This window comes from Dryobates pubescens, chromosome 1 (assembly GCF_014839835.1).
Source record: "Dryobates pubescens isolate bDryPub1 chromosome 1, bDryPub1.pri, whole genome shotgun sequence".
Classification (NCBI taxonomy): Eukaryota; Metazoa; Chordata; class Aves; order Piciformes; family Picidae; genus Dryobates; species Dryobates pubescens.
This window is the reverse complement of record NC_071612.1, coordinates 49,965,029-49,980,199: the sequence shown is the minus strand read 5'-3', so window position 1 is coordinate 49,980,199 and position 15,171 is coordinate 49,965,029. Positions and strand designations below refer to the sequence as shown.

The window sequence follows — 15,171 nt, the reverse complement described above, 5'->3', positions numbered from 1 at the left end:
ATATGGACTGCAGTGTTATTAATATCAATGCTACTTTATCTTTTCTTTCAATCTGTGAATTACAACTGCCCTTTGACATGTCTATTAATGAGTACATACTGAGGAAGAGATGAAAACCAGCTTGATGAAACTCTAGTCCAAACACATAAAGATGACATGAATTAGAGGAGACAGCCTGTGGAGTATGCAATGAACCAAAGAATGAATGTAGAGGTTCCTGGGGAATATTAGAGAAGTCCAAGGAATAGAGAAGGTCGTTTAGATCCATACCTTCCCAGGACTGTAATCTTGTAAGTCAGAGCTCAGCACTTTCCTGCCTCTTCTGCTTTTGCCTCAACACATACCTTTCCTTCATAACGCCAGAGAGCACAGGATGTAGCAAAGTTGGCTAGCAAAATAGTAGCAAAATTCCTCTGCTCGGGAATTCTGCACTTCGAGTGTTGGTCAGCACAAGTGTTTGAAAGGCATTGTTTGCCTTGGAGCAACTAGGTTGATACTTACTCTTTTGGAATAAATAGATGTTGTTTCAGACTTCAAGAAGACTTTAGTTATTTGGTGCTTCTAAACCTTTATGTGGCTATAAGTCACTTTGAACATTTGCCTCTTTTCACAGGCGTTTCACAAAGCCTGCATTTCTCTCATAAAAAACGTAAACACAGGAAAAACCAAAAAGTCCCTCTTCTTACCCGCCTTTCAAGGCCTTCTGCGTGTGTGTGTTTGTATCCTCCAGAAGAAAACATTTTCTTTTTGCAGTTTATCTCCAAGTGGTTTAAGGCTTAAAAGCAGGACTCAGAGGCAGACCTTTCCTTACAGCCACTTGCAGGACCCTGGCTCCGCCGTGTGGCTCCCAGCGCTCCGCAGGTCACTACCACGGGCGGCCGTTTCGCCCGGCTGCCTGTGGCTTCGGAGAGCGGTGCGGAGCCATGCCGGGGACACCGAGAGACGCCAGGCGCACCCTTACCCTACTTCCTGACAGGGCTGCCGGCTGTCGCGCCCAGCCGCGCTCTCCTCGCCTCACGGGCCAGCACTGGCCAGCGCCACTAACCCGGAGGCTGATTTCCTTTCCAGCGCCGGTCGGGTTGGCTCTGCCAGCCGCCCGCCTCCGCCGGTGGGAGGAGCGGGGAACGGTCCCGACCCCGCGGCGGCCGGAATCGCGGGCGGCCGAAATCGCGGACGGCCGAGGAGGCGCAGCCACAGCCACGCGGTAGCGGGCAGCTGCAACATGTCGCACCCGTCCCCTATCGCCCGGCCTAGCAAGCCCTGCAACCCTCGCACTTTCTTCGATGTGGACATCGGAGGCGAACGAGGTGGGGAGGGGGTGGGAGGAGGTCCTCGCGGCCGGGACCCGGGCGAAAACCGCGCGGTAGGGCCGGGCCTGGGGTGGGCCCGGGGTACCTTTATGCGGACCACGCTGGAGCTGGCCCGGGCGGCGGGAGAGGGCGTGCGTGACGCGACTCTTGCCCAAGGCCAGGCCGCGAGGCGGAACGTTCTCGATGAGGAGGGACCACTGGGCTCCGATGGCGCAGGGCTGCGCTGTGCCCCCGGGGGCTGCGAGCACACGCACCTGACGCCAGGCAGGCGGCCAGGCGGCGAACGGGCCGCCCTGTGGGGCGAGGGTGGGCCACCCCGCGGGGGTCCTGCGGGCTCTCTCTCTGGTTTCCCCGCCAGAATGAACAGGCCCGAGGGAAAGAGAAAAGGACGACATGGCTGCATCGGCATCCTACTTCCTGTGGCTTCTTAGCTGAGGCAAAGGGCCGTGGGTGATGCGGAGAAGCAGGCATATCTGCCGCCACCAGTGATTGCCAGCAACACGGACCCTTTACAGCCACATCCTGCCGAGCGTAGCAGGCTGGCACCGTGCCATACGTCTGCCGTTCTGTTCTGCGGGTACCTGTGACGATAGTCTGTGCCTACACGCGTACTCCATGTGCTGTCGGTGTGCCGGGATCGGCCTCGATCCCAGCGGTCGACTTGTCAGGCTGTGGCTCCCGGCCCCGACGTGTCTTCACAGAATCACAGAATTGTCAGGGTTGGAAGGGACCCCAAGGGTCATCTAGCCCCACCCCACCCCTGCCATGGGCAGGGACATTCCTCCACCAGATCAGGTTGCCTAGAACCACGTCCAGCCTGGCCTTAAAAACGTCCGGGGATGGGGCTTCCACCAGCTCCCTGGACTACCTGTTCCAGTATCTCACCACCCATGGGGATACGCTGCAGCGTGGCAGGCCTCACCTGGCTGCTGCCGCTGCTGGCCTGGGCCCGGGGTCGTGCCAGACTGTGGTGGTCTGTAGAGGTAGAACTTAGGCAGACCTGCAGGCCTAGTTGATCTCTTGGCATTGCCAAGTGTTGCCAGAGGTCACTTGAAAGTCTGGGCAAATGGCCAAAATTGAAGTGAAACAACCACATGGAAGCTAGGGTAATATTTGAAAACATAGCTTTTCAAAATTTTCATGAGTGAAGCTAGATGCCTTTGTGTCAAAATTATGCCTTTCATTCTACTAAAAAAAAAAAAAAAAGCCTGAAAATTATTTGCCTTTTATTGACTTTCAGTCCTTTAATTTGTTTTCATTCCTGTATTAATTAGAATTAATAGATTTACATTTAGCTTCCGGTAGAGTGAAGCTATTAACTAATTGAGTGTGAGGCTGATGAGAAAACAGGAGCATCAAGTGGTGGTGGCTGCTAAGAGTCAGAAATAGCTGAGAAGCCAGTTTGTTAAAAGATGAGCATTTGCCACAGAATCCATTTATTGACTATTTATTAGAGGATCTCTTTGCTACTCAGGTTTCACTTCCTTAAACATAGATGGTTTTATTTTAATGACTTGTAGTGTCTGTAACTGTACATGCCTATTATTCATATGAACGTTAAGTATTGTTTTGTCAGTAAAATTGAGGTTTTAAGAGAATGAGGAGTAAGCTTGGTGTACATTTAGCGTAAGTTTTTTTATGAAGTAAAAGTCTATACAAAACATTTAAAAAATACCAAATTTTAATTGAGCTACACACATATATATGTATGTATGTGAAACAATGTAAGTGTGCATGATAAACAATTTGGCTATAGAATATGTGTGTCGGGTTGGTGGTTTTTTTTTTTTGGCAGAAAATAGTTTTTGGAATAGTCTGTCTTTATTCCCCTGAAACTATGTATTGTTGGTAGTAAGCTTGATAAATAACCTAATATAAGTCTGCTAGTGACTGCTATGGAACAGTGCTGAAAAGTAAATTTGTACTAACCTAAATAAAAATTACCAAGTCTTAAATGTTAATATCCTTTGCCCTTTAATGCTCAACACATCACCATGCCAGGGATGGAACTTAAAAATGTTTTTCGTTCTCTCTTTATTATTTCAGTTGGACGCATTGTCTTTGAATTATTTGCTGATGTTGTACCTAAAACGGCTGAAAATTTTCGTGCATTATGTACAGGAGAGAAAGGAACAGGGCCTACCACTGGAAAACCTCTCCATTATAAAGGATGTCCTTTCCACAGAAGTAAGTTCTCCTTTGTTTTCCTGTTGCTAACAGAAGCCCTCCATTACTGGTAATTTTAAATAGTATTTCAGAGCACTCATTTAAGAAATGACTGAAAAGAAGTTTCTGACTTCCTGATCCTCCTAATAGCTAGATATTCTTATCATGCATTGACAATGTTAAATTATAAATTCACTAGTAGGTTAGTAAAACTACTTTACTAAGAGTTACAAATAGTTTGAAATAATTTCAGGTAAAAGATTAAATATCAAGTGATGTTCTTGAAAAGGACTGAAAAAGAGTATTTAGGGAACACAATAAATAAAAGGTGGGTTTGGTTTTGTACAGGTGCAGGATCTGGTGACAAGGATTACTCTTCATCTCTGAATTGTTTTTCTTTGTGCCTTTCATGCCTTGCTGCTATATTTTATCATTATTTTCTTTTACAGTCATTAAGCAATTTATGGTCCAGGGTGGGGATTTCTCAAACCAAAATGGCACAGGTGGAGAAAGCATATATGGTGAAAAATTTGAAGATGAAAACTTTCATTATAAGGTACTCTATTGAAAATACTAATTATATTTATTTTTTAAGTTTTCATGCTTTTTTATTTTGCTTCAAGTTCAGCGTTGGTGCTCTTTAGTCCAAGGTTAACATATATTTAATCAGTGGAAAGAATGCAGCAAAAAAGTCCCCAACTAGTCTGTCCATAAAAGTCTCTCTCTTTGAAAATGAAGTCAAACTCGTTAAGACAAAGACACCCATAGTTTAAAATTTCTTTTTAATTTCACTATCAGAAATGAAATAGCATTTTAGTTCTCCTTGAAGTAGAGATACTATTTTAAAAGAGTGGCAAATTTTGTCACTCTGAAGCATAGAGCATTTTAGCATTAAACAAATACTATGGTTTTTTTTTCAATCTACTAATAACATTCATAAGGTTAGATATGAGAAATATATTTCTTAAGTAATGAAGAATCCACAGCAGACTGCAGAAGGAATCTAAAGGAAGATTTAAAAGCAAGCATTGTCCCCACTGGAGTTATTTTTAATAAGAAATAAAAGGCTGTTTAGGAGTAGGCAAAGGTCTTGATTTGTGGATGTCGTTTTAAGAGATGCTGTCTTTGATGGCAGAAATTCCTAGCCCTCACATTATTTATTCCCACTCCTATATCAGAGCTTGCGACTTCGTTGCATTAGTGCAGTCCCACAAGCAGTTTTGTCAGTCCAGCTGCAAGGAGAGAGGAGGCAAATGTGCCATGAGAGCAGGAAATTCTGTAACTGTCTTTGTCCTTCAGCATTAGTGACACCAAAAAGACTGTAGGTGCACATGCTTTACACACAAGCACTGGTTTTGAACAGCACTTTTCTCAGGATATGTCTTGTGTCTTTACTTGGGGTTTTTTTGTGTGTGGGTTTTTTGGTTTGTTGGTTTGGTTTGGTTTTTTGTTTTGCAAAGGCATAATCTTCAAAATGTCCATTGCCATTCTTCCAGCTTCTCTGGACCACCAGACTGCTCTATAACTTTCCAGCCTCTCCTACAAACCTTCACAGACAAAAGATAAATCTGCAAGTGTAACACCAGTTTATTTCTACTTGTTTCTTTGTTTACAAACCATTGCTGTCCAACATTAGATGTAATTGGGGAGGGAAAAAAAAAAAGTAAGATTTACAGGTTTTATTCTGCCTCTTGGGCACTGAGTCAGTGGCCAGCCTCAAATGGCATTTGCAAAAATGGGGGAACCCTCCTGATTAACTTGGTTACCAGCAACTACAATGCAAATGTCAGGTATTTGTCTCAGAGGCTGCATTCCTGCAGGTTTGCTACCAGATGCCTTCTCTTGCTAACAGGCTTCCTCTTTTCCATTCCTAGGATGAGTTTTGAGCTTAGAAGAGACAAACCCAAGAATATTCCAGTAGCTTTCTGTTGGCTGGGTGCAATTCTAGCTCTCAGATGTACAACCTCTTGCCAAACTTTCTGAGCCAAACCTGGTTGAAAGATTCAGACTTGTGCCTTAGGGAAGGAGTCCACCCAAACACTGCGGACATCCAAACACTGTGTGGGAAAACAGTTTTCAAAATAACAGGTCCTTCAAAGTGTACAGACTATAGACACAAACCAGACAAATACAGCTGTCTCAGGTTGTTGTCTCAAACTAGTCAACATCCCATTGAACTTCGAGGTCTGCTTCACAGTAGCTTCTGCCTCTCTCCCCTGTGCTGTCATACGCTTTTGGTTTTTTTCAATCCCTTCCCTCCACACAGTATCAAGTTTCTTAGGAATATCACAGCTTGCATGCTTCAGACATGTACCAGTGTCTTGGTGTAACATACTGACTTTACATTAAACAGAATTCCTTGCTCTGAATAATAGCCAGATCAGCTTGGAGAGAATAATATCTTAATGGCTGTGTCATGCCAGTTAAACAAGAGATTCACAGCACATACAAAAAGTATATTGCTGCAGTACAAGTGAAAATGAAATAATCTGTGTCATGGAGCAAGATAATTATTATTTCAAAGAAGGAAAAAGTACTTACAGGATACAAGACAAACAGTATTTTATTGTGTTAGGCTGTGTAATAAATTTTTGTTAGTTTGTGGGACAAAATAATGAGATGGTTAAAAATCCCAGCATAATAAAAACTATCTTTGTAGGAAAGTGAAGGAGTTAAACAGACCACCAGCCTTTAAATAATAAAGACTGCAGTCCCCTAAACCCCACAGTTCCACAACATATTTTGTATGAGCAGCCCTTTATAAAATTAACAGTAAACAATACATACCATCTTGATAGTGTAACATTAAAGCTGTTTTAAGTGGTGTTTACCTTTGTTTCTTAAGACTAGTGATCTTGAATAATCCACTGAGGAATTTCATGTTTCTCAGGTCATCTCTCTAAACTCAGCAGCTGTGCATGGGATTGAGAGTACAAGAAGGAGACAAACATTAGAGCATCAAGTCAGACATGCACCAATCTTACTAGACTGCTAGGTGGCAAGTAATGATGCAGAGCTGGGCATCTGCCCTTTTCAGTCATGATAAGTAAAATTGGTTACCAGTTTTAACTATCTGGTTTACCAAGTTGTCATTATCACTGTACTTACTATATACATATTAATAACCTTATAGAATATTATGTGTGGTTTATAACAGACCTATATATCATGTGTTTTTTTTTTCCAATGCAGCATGATAAACCAGGGTTGCTGAGCATGGCAAATGCAGGACCCGGTACTAATGGCTCTCAGTTCTTTATTACAACGGTGCCTACTTCTCACCTGGATGGGAAGCATGTGGTATTTGGCCAAGTGATCAAAGGAATGGGTGTAGTTAAAATGTTAGAAAACGTTGAAGTAAAAGGAGAAAATCCTGCTAAGGTAAATAAAATCCAAAGCACTTAGTGATGATATCTATTCTTCCATCATATGATGCATATTAATTTCTTCTAAATGCTTAGTGTATTGTTTAGAACTGTTAAGCACTAGCCGGTTATTTTTACAAAGCTATCAATTTCCATTTTACACTCCTTGGTAAGAGGCTTTTGTTCTTTTGCTGTAAATTTCCCCTTCAGAAACAGTTAACTGATTTATTGTTAATACAGCTGAGGGTAGAAGCCCTTATCAGAATGAAGGTGGAAGTGTACAGCTGGAAGTATAGGACAGGTGCTGAAATTAAAAGGTGGAATTCGTAATCCTACTTAAGTGATAGGTAATTGTTAAGAATTTTATACCAGAAGTCATATTTCTGGAAAAACAGTTGGTGTGTAGGTCATGTCAGTTTGTGGTTGTTTGAAAAATTAATACCTCTATGACTTTAAAAGACTTGGAAGTTTAAGAGTGAGCTGTCTTCTGTAATGGAGCAGAACTGCTGTGTCTTGTGTTCTGCTGCAGCTCAGCTGGCTGCCAGTTCCTCTTGCAGCCTCTCCATGAAACGTGGGTATGGTGTTTTTGGAATGCTGCTCCTCTGAACATGACAATTTCTGTGATAAAAGCCTTTTGATGAGGATAGGCTAATGATACAATAAGTTTCAGAAATCAGTGCACCCAAACAACAAATGAAAAAGTATTTATACTGAATTTCAAAGAACACTCAGAAGTTGTAGGGTTTTGTTTTGGTTTGGTTTTTTTGGGGGGGGAGGAAATTATCTTAATAAGCAGTATTGCTGTTTACTGTTTCAGTTGTGCGTCATTGCAGAATGTGGAGAGCTAAAGGAAGGAGATGACTGGGGAATTGTTCCCCAGGATGGATCTGGAGATGCTTATCCAGATTTTCCTGAAGATTCAGATATGGACTTGAAGGACGTAAGTATTCTTATTTCAAGGTATTTTACAAAATGCAAGACTTGTAGGTAACCTGAGTTACATGGTATCTGTGCTGATGTTCACTAAAGCCTATTTTCTTAAGAATCAGTGAGAAAGGAAAGAGAATGCTGTGGATGAGGATTGCCATCTTTTTTTCCTATAGTAATTGCAGCTGATTGCCCAAAAACTAAACCCATAATTACTTACTACATTTCCCTCCCACCCTCATTATTTGTTTCTGTGTACCTACCTTTGTGCTGTAGCAGCAAATTGCAGTTACTAGAACTCCATCCTGCATCTAACTTAACATTGTACCTACACATACTTCTTTTTGTGCAACTTTTTAATATCCACCCTTAAAAAGATTTTGCCACACGTAGTAGAAATAATAAAGGATCAAACTTTGAAAAAGATTTTTACTACTCTAGAACTGTCAATTCTCAATTCCCAGTAGCTGTTTGCCTTTCAGATTATTCAAACTGAAGACTTCTTGTTGAGGGAGGGAGCAGATTGGCGAAAACAGCTCTTGTGCAGGTTTTAACTTTATCATGAAAGTGGAACAGACAAGTTGTAAATCAAGCAGTAATTTGTGGGAGGGTTAAAAAGGAGCTGCACATGTAGATTGTTAATACAGAATTAGAATAGTAAAAAGACATTACAGCTAGCTAGAGAACAGAAACTCCTTGTATCTGGCTATTGAGAAGCACTTCAATAGTGTGCTGTTGTTTAGAAGTGACGTTGGCAGGTGCCTGCCTCCTTTAACTTTAGACTTGTTTATATAAACTACAGAAACCATGATGAAATTGGTCTCATGCTGTGATCAGTTTCTTTCAGGGTCGTGCAAGTAAGAGTGGAAGTGTTACTGATAGTATACACAGTTACTGATAGTATACTGGTAGTATTACAAATGGCAATATATACATTTGACAGACCTTAAGACAACTGTGGTATAGATGGCAGTAATTACAAACTGTTTATTGCCATTGGAAAAGTAACTTAGCACTTGAAATATATTCCATCCTGGAAACATAAATGATGGTTGGATGAAGACAGGCAGTTGTTCTTTTTCTCTTTTCTCAGTTACGTTTTGGGAAAAGGAGAACTGTGTTGATAGGACTTATAGCTTGAGAGTGTGCAGAATTCAGGTGACAAATACTGATGGAAGACAGGGAATAAGGCAGTCTTGGCTGAATACTTTGATTGTTAATGTCTCCCATGAATAACGGTCAACACCTTTATATATAGCTCTGTGTGGGAAGCAGCATTTAGAGAAAGGCTCTGTTATTTCTGGTATTTTCTCACCCTTTATACTTTAGACAGTTCATTAGGAATTTCATCTTTCAGACTAACGTGTAAAATAAAGTAGTAAATATTACAGGAATCGTTTGAAGCTAGTATTTATCTAAACTGGGATATTTTTCTGAGATTTTATAATCTTTGAAAGAGGATGGACATGGATCCTTCTGTTAAACATTAATTCAAGACTTCTTTCATAAGTACATTCATACTTTATATTTTCCATCTATTTTACTAGGTTGGCAAGATTGTGGCCATAGCAGAAGACATAAAGAATATAGGAAATACTTTCTTCAAATCGCAAAATTGGGCAGTGGCAGCTAAAAAGTATAGTAAAAGCTTACGGTAAGGCTAACATCATTCAATTGGGTAGTTCCTGTAACCCAAATAGTGCTATCAAGCAATGATATGTGCATTTAAATAGTGCCTGCTGCTATGCTCTTTTCTGTTTTTTTAAAAGAAGAGCCTTCTGAATCTGCAAAAGGTCTGGTTGATTTTTCTCTACTTATTCAAATAGCTCTTGTACTTTTTGCTGGGTGAGAGCTTTAAGCAGGAAGTATTGTTTAAAACCAACTCCTTTTTTGTAATACCCTTGCTGTGCTGGTGCATAATAGGAAAGAAAAGCACAATAGTATGCAGGGCAGTTAATGGACAGGAACAGAGGGAGATACGTTTTCCAGTTTCTAAAAGAAAGTAGGTTTAGAAAATTGGTAAGTTTAAGAAAGAGCACCACTAAATGTGACCCCTTACTATTTTTTCTGAGGCTCCATACCATCATCCTGACTCCATGTATAATTCAGACTTGTCTTCAAAATCTTTCTGCTTTTATTTCCATACTGCACCTTTCTTCTTTTCATGCTTTTTTGCCTTATGCATATGATCTTCTCCTAAAAATACTTGTGTTTTTTTTTTTTTTTTAAAGTTATACTGACCTTTATCCTCACCTTTTAAATAATCACTACTTACTTAATGGTGAAAATAATGACAGAAAAATGATTCAGGCTTATTTAATGCTTCATCTGAATTTTTAACTGAGAGTCAAACAACTGATGTCTTTCTTAAGAACAAACAGGAGTCCTTTAATTATAGATATTAACCCAAAATGGACTGTCTCCCCCTGCCCTCAAGAAGCCCATCACAGACCAACAGAAACTCTGAAGTCAATAGGATTTCTATGTATAGTGTTTAGAAATCATGGAGAAAAAAGGCTGGAATGGATCTTTAAGGATCGTGTTCTATTTGTCCATTTCCTACTCTATTCTTCAGTAAATACCATGTATAATTATGCCATACCTTAAAATCAGTTGTCTTGCTCACTCTTAAGTGCTCCCCATGAAGGCTTTCTCAATTCAGCTTCTGCTTGGTGCTTATTTGTCCTTGTGGATGGAAAGAATAACAACTTTCCTGGAATAAACATATCTGATCATTCCAGCTTTTCTTCGTAGATCATACTTTTGTGGACATGCCCTGTTGTTGCATCTTGAAATCTAATACTTTACATAGGATGGTGTACTTTAGCTGGTGTTTCACTAAAGCCAATTGGAATAGAGTAACTTAGCAGGGTATCTCCCATGTCTTAATGTACAACTCGCCTAGAAAACCATTTGGCAATGTAATTTTTTTTTTTCTTTTTACCAACAGAAGCCATTCTGACCTTCTGTTCTTTTTATTGCTGCTTACCTGTTTTTTAAAATTTTATTTTATACATAAAGTTTTACACTTTTTTTTGTTAAAAAATGTCTTCCTTTTGTCTCCCTTGATGTTCATCTTACTGATTTCTTTGATTTGGGAGGTCTAATTTTGTTTCCAGAATGGTTGCAATCTTCTGTGTTTTCATGTGATTAGTAAACAGTATAGGTGTGTTCTGTTTTTTTCAAGCATAACAGTTTTGTCCTTTTTACTCTTTTCTCTCTCTTTTGGTTCTCAGCTTTAGTATGATGCCCAGCAAATGAAAAAACCATTGGGCCTGTCAAATTTAATTTTGATGTATTTCTGTAGTCCAAAGTTTTACATAAATCATGCAGCACTCAAAAGATAGAGCATACAAAAAAAATGAACTTACATAGGTACTGATCTGCAAAGACTGCAGGAATTGTGGCATGCTTAAAATACGAATGTATGCAAACACATGATGTTTATTTTTAAAATAAACCAAACAGTTCTATCAAGTAGGCCTAATGGAAGAGTTAGAACTTGGATATCCAGAACAGGTGTTTGTCACTCAAAATAAAAAACTGACAGCATTAGCACATTGTAAATTGAGAAGAATGAGAGAATTTGCCTTTGAAACCAGTGTCAGTTTAGAAGCTCAGGAGAAACATGAAGGAAAACAGTGAAAAGAAAGTGGAATTACTAATGCTATCAAACCACTCTCCTTTACAAAGTAAAGTAAGATTCTTATTTTAGCCATAAATGCCTAAACTAATTAAAATACTACTAGGGAAGAAGACATGAAGCCCTCCATGACTGTACAAGGTGCCATCATGGTGTTGACTTTTTGCCACTGATAAGCAATGTGGAATAAACACTCTTTGAGATAAATTCTAATGGTTTCACACCATCTAGAAGAGTGCATTTGTTTAAGAAAAAGAAGGCTGGTAGTACAGTGGAGGACTAGGAGTTAAAAGGAGAACATTCACCAGTGAGTTCATTTTTTTGTCAGTTGGTCTTACCTATTGTTTAATAAATATCTGCAATAATGGAATTGAAGCTGCTTTAAGAACATAAGTTTGGATAAGCCAGTTCACATATATCTACAGAAAGACAGTTAAGGGCAGAATAAAACAGTACTTGCAACATCACTACATGTTTGTGAATCTGTTTTTCTGCAGGTATGTAGAAGCTTCTGAAGCAGTGGCCGAGGAGGCAGACAAACCAAAGTTAAAGACTGTTGCTTTGAGCTGTGTTTTAAACATTGGCGCTTGTAAACTAAAACTGTCGGATTGGCAGGGAGCCATTGAAAGTTGTTCAGAGGTAAATGTGACATTTACTGTTTTGATTAAGAATTAGCCTATCTAGGAAATGGAGACTGAAACTACAAATATTTTTTTTTAAAAACGAGTCTTCTGACAAGCTTAGGATTTGAAAGTAAAGTAAAAGGCTGATTGTGAAGTTATTACTAACTTTTCAGTATGTGGCTTTTAAAAAAATAATTGAAATTGCAATGGCTCATTAGAAACAAACTAGAGAGGGCTATTACTTACTGCCAGAAAAACTGCATACTGTTATTATCAGCTTGGTTTGAAGAGCTGATTTGCACATTCCAAGGACTTAAACTGTCTTCAGTGAAAGAAACATTTTACTTGCTTTTGGATTTGATGGTCTCATATTTAATTCATTTACACCACTTTTCTAACTGAATCTCTTTCAGGTGGGCTTAGTGGTGAAATTAAACCAATTAAGAAAGAAAGAAAGAGTAAATATGGAAACAAAGAATTGAATTAAAGCCAAATCGGAACGGTGACAAACACATACTGAAAGAACTTAGAGCATTTGAGGAAGCTTTAAATAATTCAGTAAAACTGAAAGTTTGAAGGAAATCATTAAAAGTGCTCTTATCTGTTAGCAGAGGATCCTGATCCTTTCATGCTGAAAGCAGGAATCCAGCTTACCTGTGTGAGGGGTCTTTAGAGACCTGGCTTGCTTTCCAGGTTGCTGCTGATGTTAACATATGGAAAATTGTCATAAACCTATATTCAGAATGGACAAATGGGAAACGAGGAAAGAAAAAAGAAGAAAGTTTTGTAATCTGGTATTTGTCATCTAGAAACTGGTACGAATTGAAACAGCATTTAAGTGTTACATATAGAAATTACTGATTTTAATACTTAACACCATGGAGAAAATTACCCTGCTTTTTTCAGGATTACAGGATAGTTACATAAAAGGCAACTGCATAGTTGTAGTGGGTTTCTGTTAGGTATTTCACTTACATCTCACAAGTGTTAAATCATCTATCAGTGTTTTAATTGAAACACTAGTTTCCCAAGATTAACTATTAGAAATCAAGATAATTCCTAATGAGAAACTATACACTTTCCCTTCTATGATTTCCTAAGGCCAAAAGCAGTTTAAACAATCTGTAATGCATGCGTTACCAGGTGTGAATAAGGAATTACAGACGGCTGAACCTGTTCAAACACATCTTGCTTTAAAATGTCTGTAAGCACAACGGTTGAGCTAAAACCAAGGAATGCTATGAGTACACAAATACAGGCACCAATTTTCTAACTCTTAACACAGAAGAGGTTTTAAGCTGTATAGCAGGCAGATCAGGATTACCCAGGGTAATAATTCCCTTATATTAACAGCCAGGACTGCAGTGATTTTAAAAAAATCTGTGCCATCTAATAATTCTTAATTAGTGATTTAAAGTTAATAAAGTAATAAAGCCACACATTCATGCAAAGAGATTAATCACTAAGAAACTCTTTTAAAATGATTTAAGAATGACACACTATTGAACAATCTGCAGTAAGAAAAAAAACCCCATTCTTCACAGTGAAGAAAACAGCTAGTTAGAGAAGTTAACTGAGCTTCTCTGAAAAAATAAGTAATCAAACAGTGGAACAATCTCTGCCCAGCCACTCTATTTCCTATTTTGATACTGTCATATTAGAGCTGGTATATACACACTGGTGAAACTGTTCAGCTGAAAAAAGCATAATGACTGAAACATGGCAAGGCTCCTGAAGCATGAGATTGCGTGTATGTTGTATGTACTTTTCTAGCCTACAGTGAAAAAAGCTTTACAGGAAAGCTGCGTATTCTCTTTGTGATGCCATTTTTTTTTTTTGGTGTGAAGAACTGACCAGCAATATAGAGAGCTGTGCTCTAAGACTCAAGGTTAGGATAATGTGAACAGTACCAATAGCTTTGACTTAACAGCCAGAAACATACATACATTCACTCACACAAAACAGAGGTTCCATTTTACCCTCTTGTCTGCTTGTCCTTCGCAAAAGACCGTTCCTGGTGCAGAAGCAGTCAAACCCATTAGCTAGCTATTCAGTGTGCTACATTATAGCATTCCTTTTTACACAGTTAATGTTTTGACAGCTTAGCCTCAAACCAAGTGGGGAGATTGTCTGTTGGTGTCAGCTGTGCTGCTTGCAGAGATGGGAGGCTGTGAAGTATATGAAATGTTAATGTGACAATTTTATTAAATTTACAGGCACTTAAAATAGATCCAGCAAATACTAAAGCTCTCTACAGACGGGCTCAAGGATGGCAGGGAATAAAAGAATTTGATCAGGCATTGGTAATGACCACAATACCTAATTTTTAATTTTTTCTTCAAACTAAACATTTAATCTGAACATTAATTTATATTTCTCTTTTATTTAAGGCTGATCTTAAAAAGGCTCATGAAGTAGCCCCTGAAGATAAAGGTAAAATAAAGCTGTTTCTTTATAAAAGCTTTCAAGAACGTAGCAAAGTAACCAGGGTGGTATTTAGTAGAAAATTGCATCAATGCAATGCCTTAATCAGTGACTTCTCACAGCTTAAATGCTGGTGTATTGAGTGTAGAGGCCACTGAGATGGAAAACCTGTTTTTATACATCAGTGATGCTTCTGTTCTGCTGGGAAGCCTGCTTTTGTAGGTCAGCAGCGTGCCTCTTGAACCCCTTCCATCTCACAGGGGTCTTATTAATTTTATTAATTTCTCAGTCTAATTGGGTAAGATTTGTAGCTCATAAACTTGGTGTTGGAACCAAGACTGGGCTTGCCACACCATCCTCTATCCAGTTGACTAGGAGGTGAAACAAAGTAAGGGACAAGGATTTTTTGTCGCTAATATCTGACCCATGAAATAACAGGGATATGTTGCAGCAGTGGGACCTGGTCTTGACATATTAGGAGACCTTATGTAAAGAGATTTCTATAACTGTATCATGGATTTTCTTTCTGAGCAGCTATCCAGACAGAAACACTGAAAATCAAGCAGAAGATAAAAGCCCAGAAGGAAAAAGAGAAGGCAGCTTATGCTAAAATGTTTGCTTGATTTTTTTTTTAAATAAACTTTTAAACCTATGCACTAACTCATACAAAAGGATAAATGGAACCGCCTCTTTCATTTGCCTTGTACTGCAGT

At 39.3% G+C, this 15,171-nt stretch overlaps 1 protein-coding gene across 1 annotated transcript; it reads left to right on the top strand.

Moving 5' to 3' along the window:
* The first annotated feature begins 1,193 nt into the window (after nucleotides 1-1,193).
* On the top strand, nucleotides 1,194-15,129 carry PPID (peptidylprolyl isomerase D). The gene is made up of 10 exons (XM_054165654.1): nucleotides 1,194-1,307; nucleotides 3,357-3,497; nucleotides 3,926-4,032; nucleotides 6,669-6,857; nucleotides 7,659-7,781; nucleotides 9,316-9,422; nucleotides 11,909-12,050; nucleotides 14,251-14,337; nucleotides 14,425-14,467; nucleotides 14,993-15,129. Exons 1-10 carry the CDS (start codon nucleotides 1,223-1,225, stop codon nucleotides 15,079-15,081), a joined length of 1,113 nt encoding a protein of 370 aa, XP_054021629.1. The 5' UTR covers nucleotides 1,194-1,222; the 3' UTR covers nucleotides 15,082-15,129.
* The last annotated feature ends 42 nt before the right edge of the window (nucleotides 15,130-15,171 follow it).

Coding starts and splice junctions, on each gene's coding strand:
- PPID (XM_054165654.1), top strand. CDS start 1,223: ATGTCGCACCCGTCCCCTATCGCCCGGCCTAGCAAGCCCTGCAACCCT. Junction 7,782..9,315: donor CAGATATGGACTTGAAGGAC/GTAAGTATTCTT, acceptor CTATTTTACTAG/GTTGGCAAGATTGTGGCCAT. Junction 14,338..14,424: donor AAGAATTTGATCAGGCATTG/GTAATGACCACA, acceptor CTTTTATTTAAG/GCTGATCTTAAAAAGGCTCA.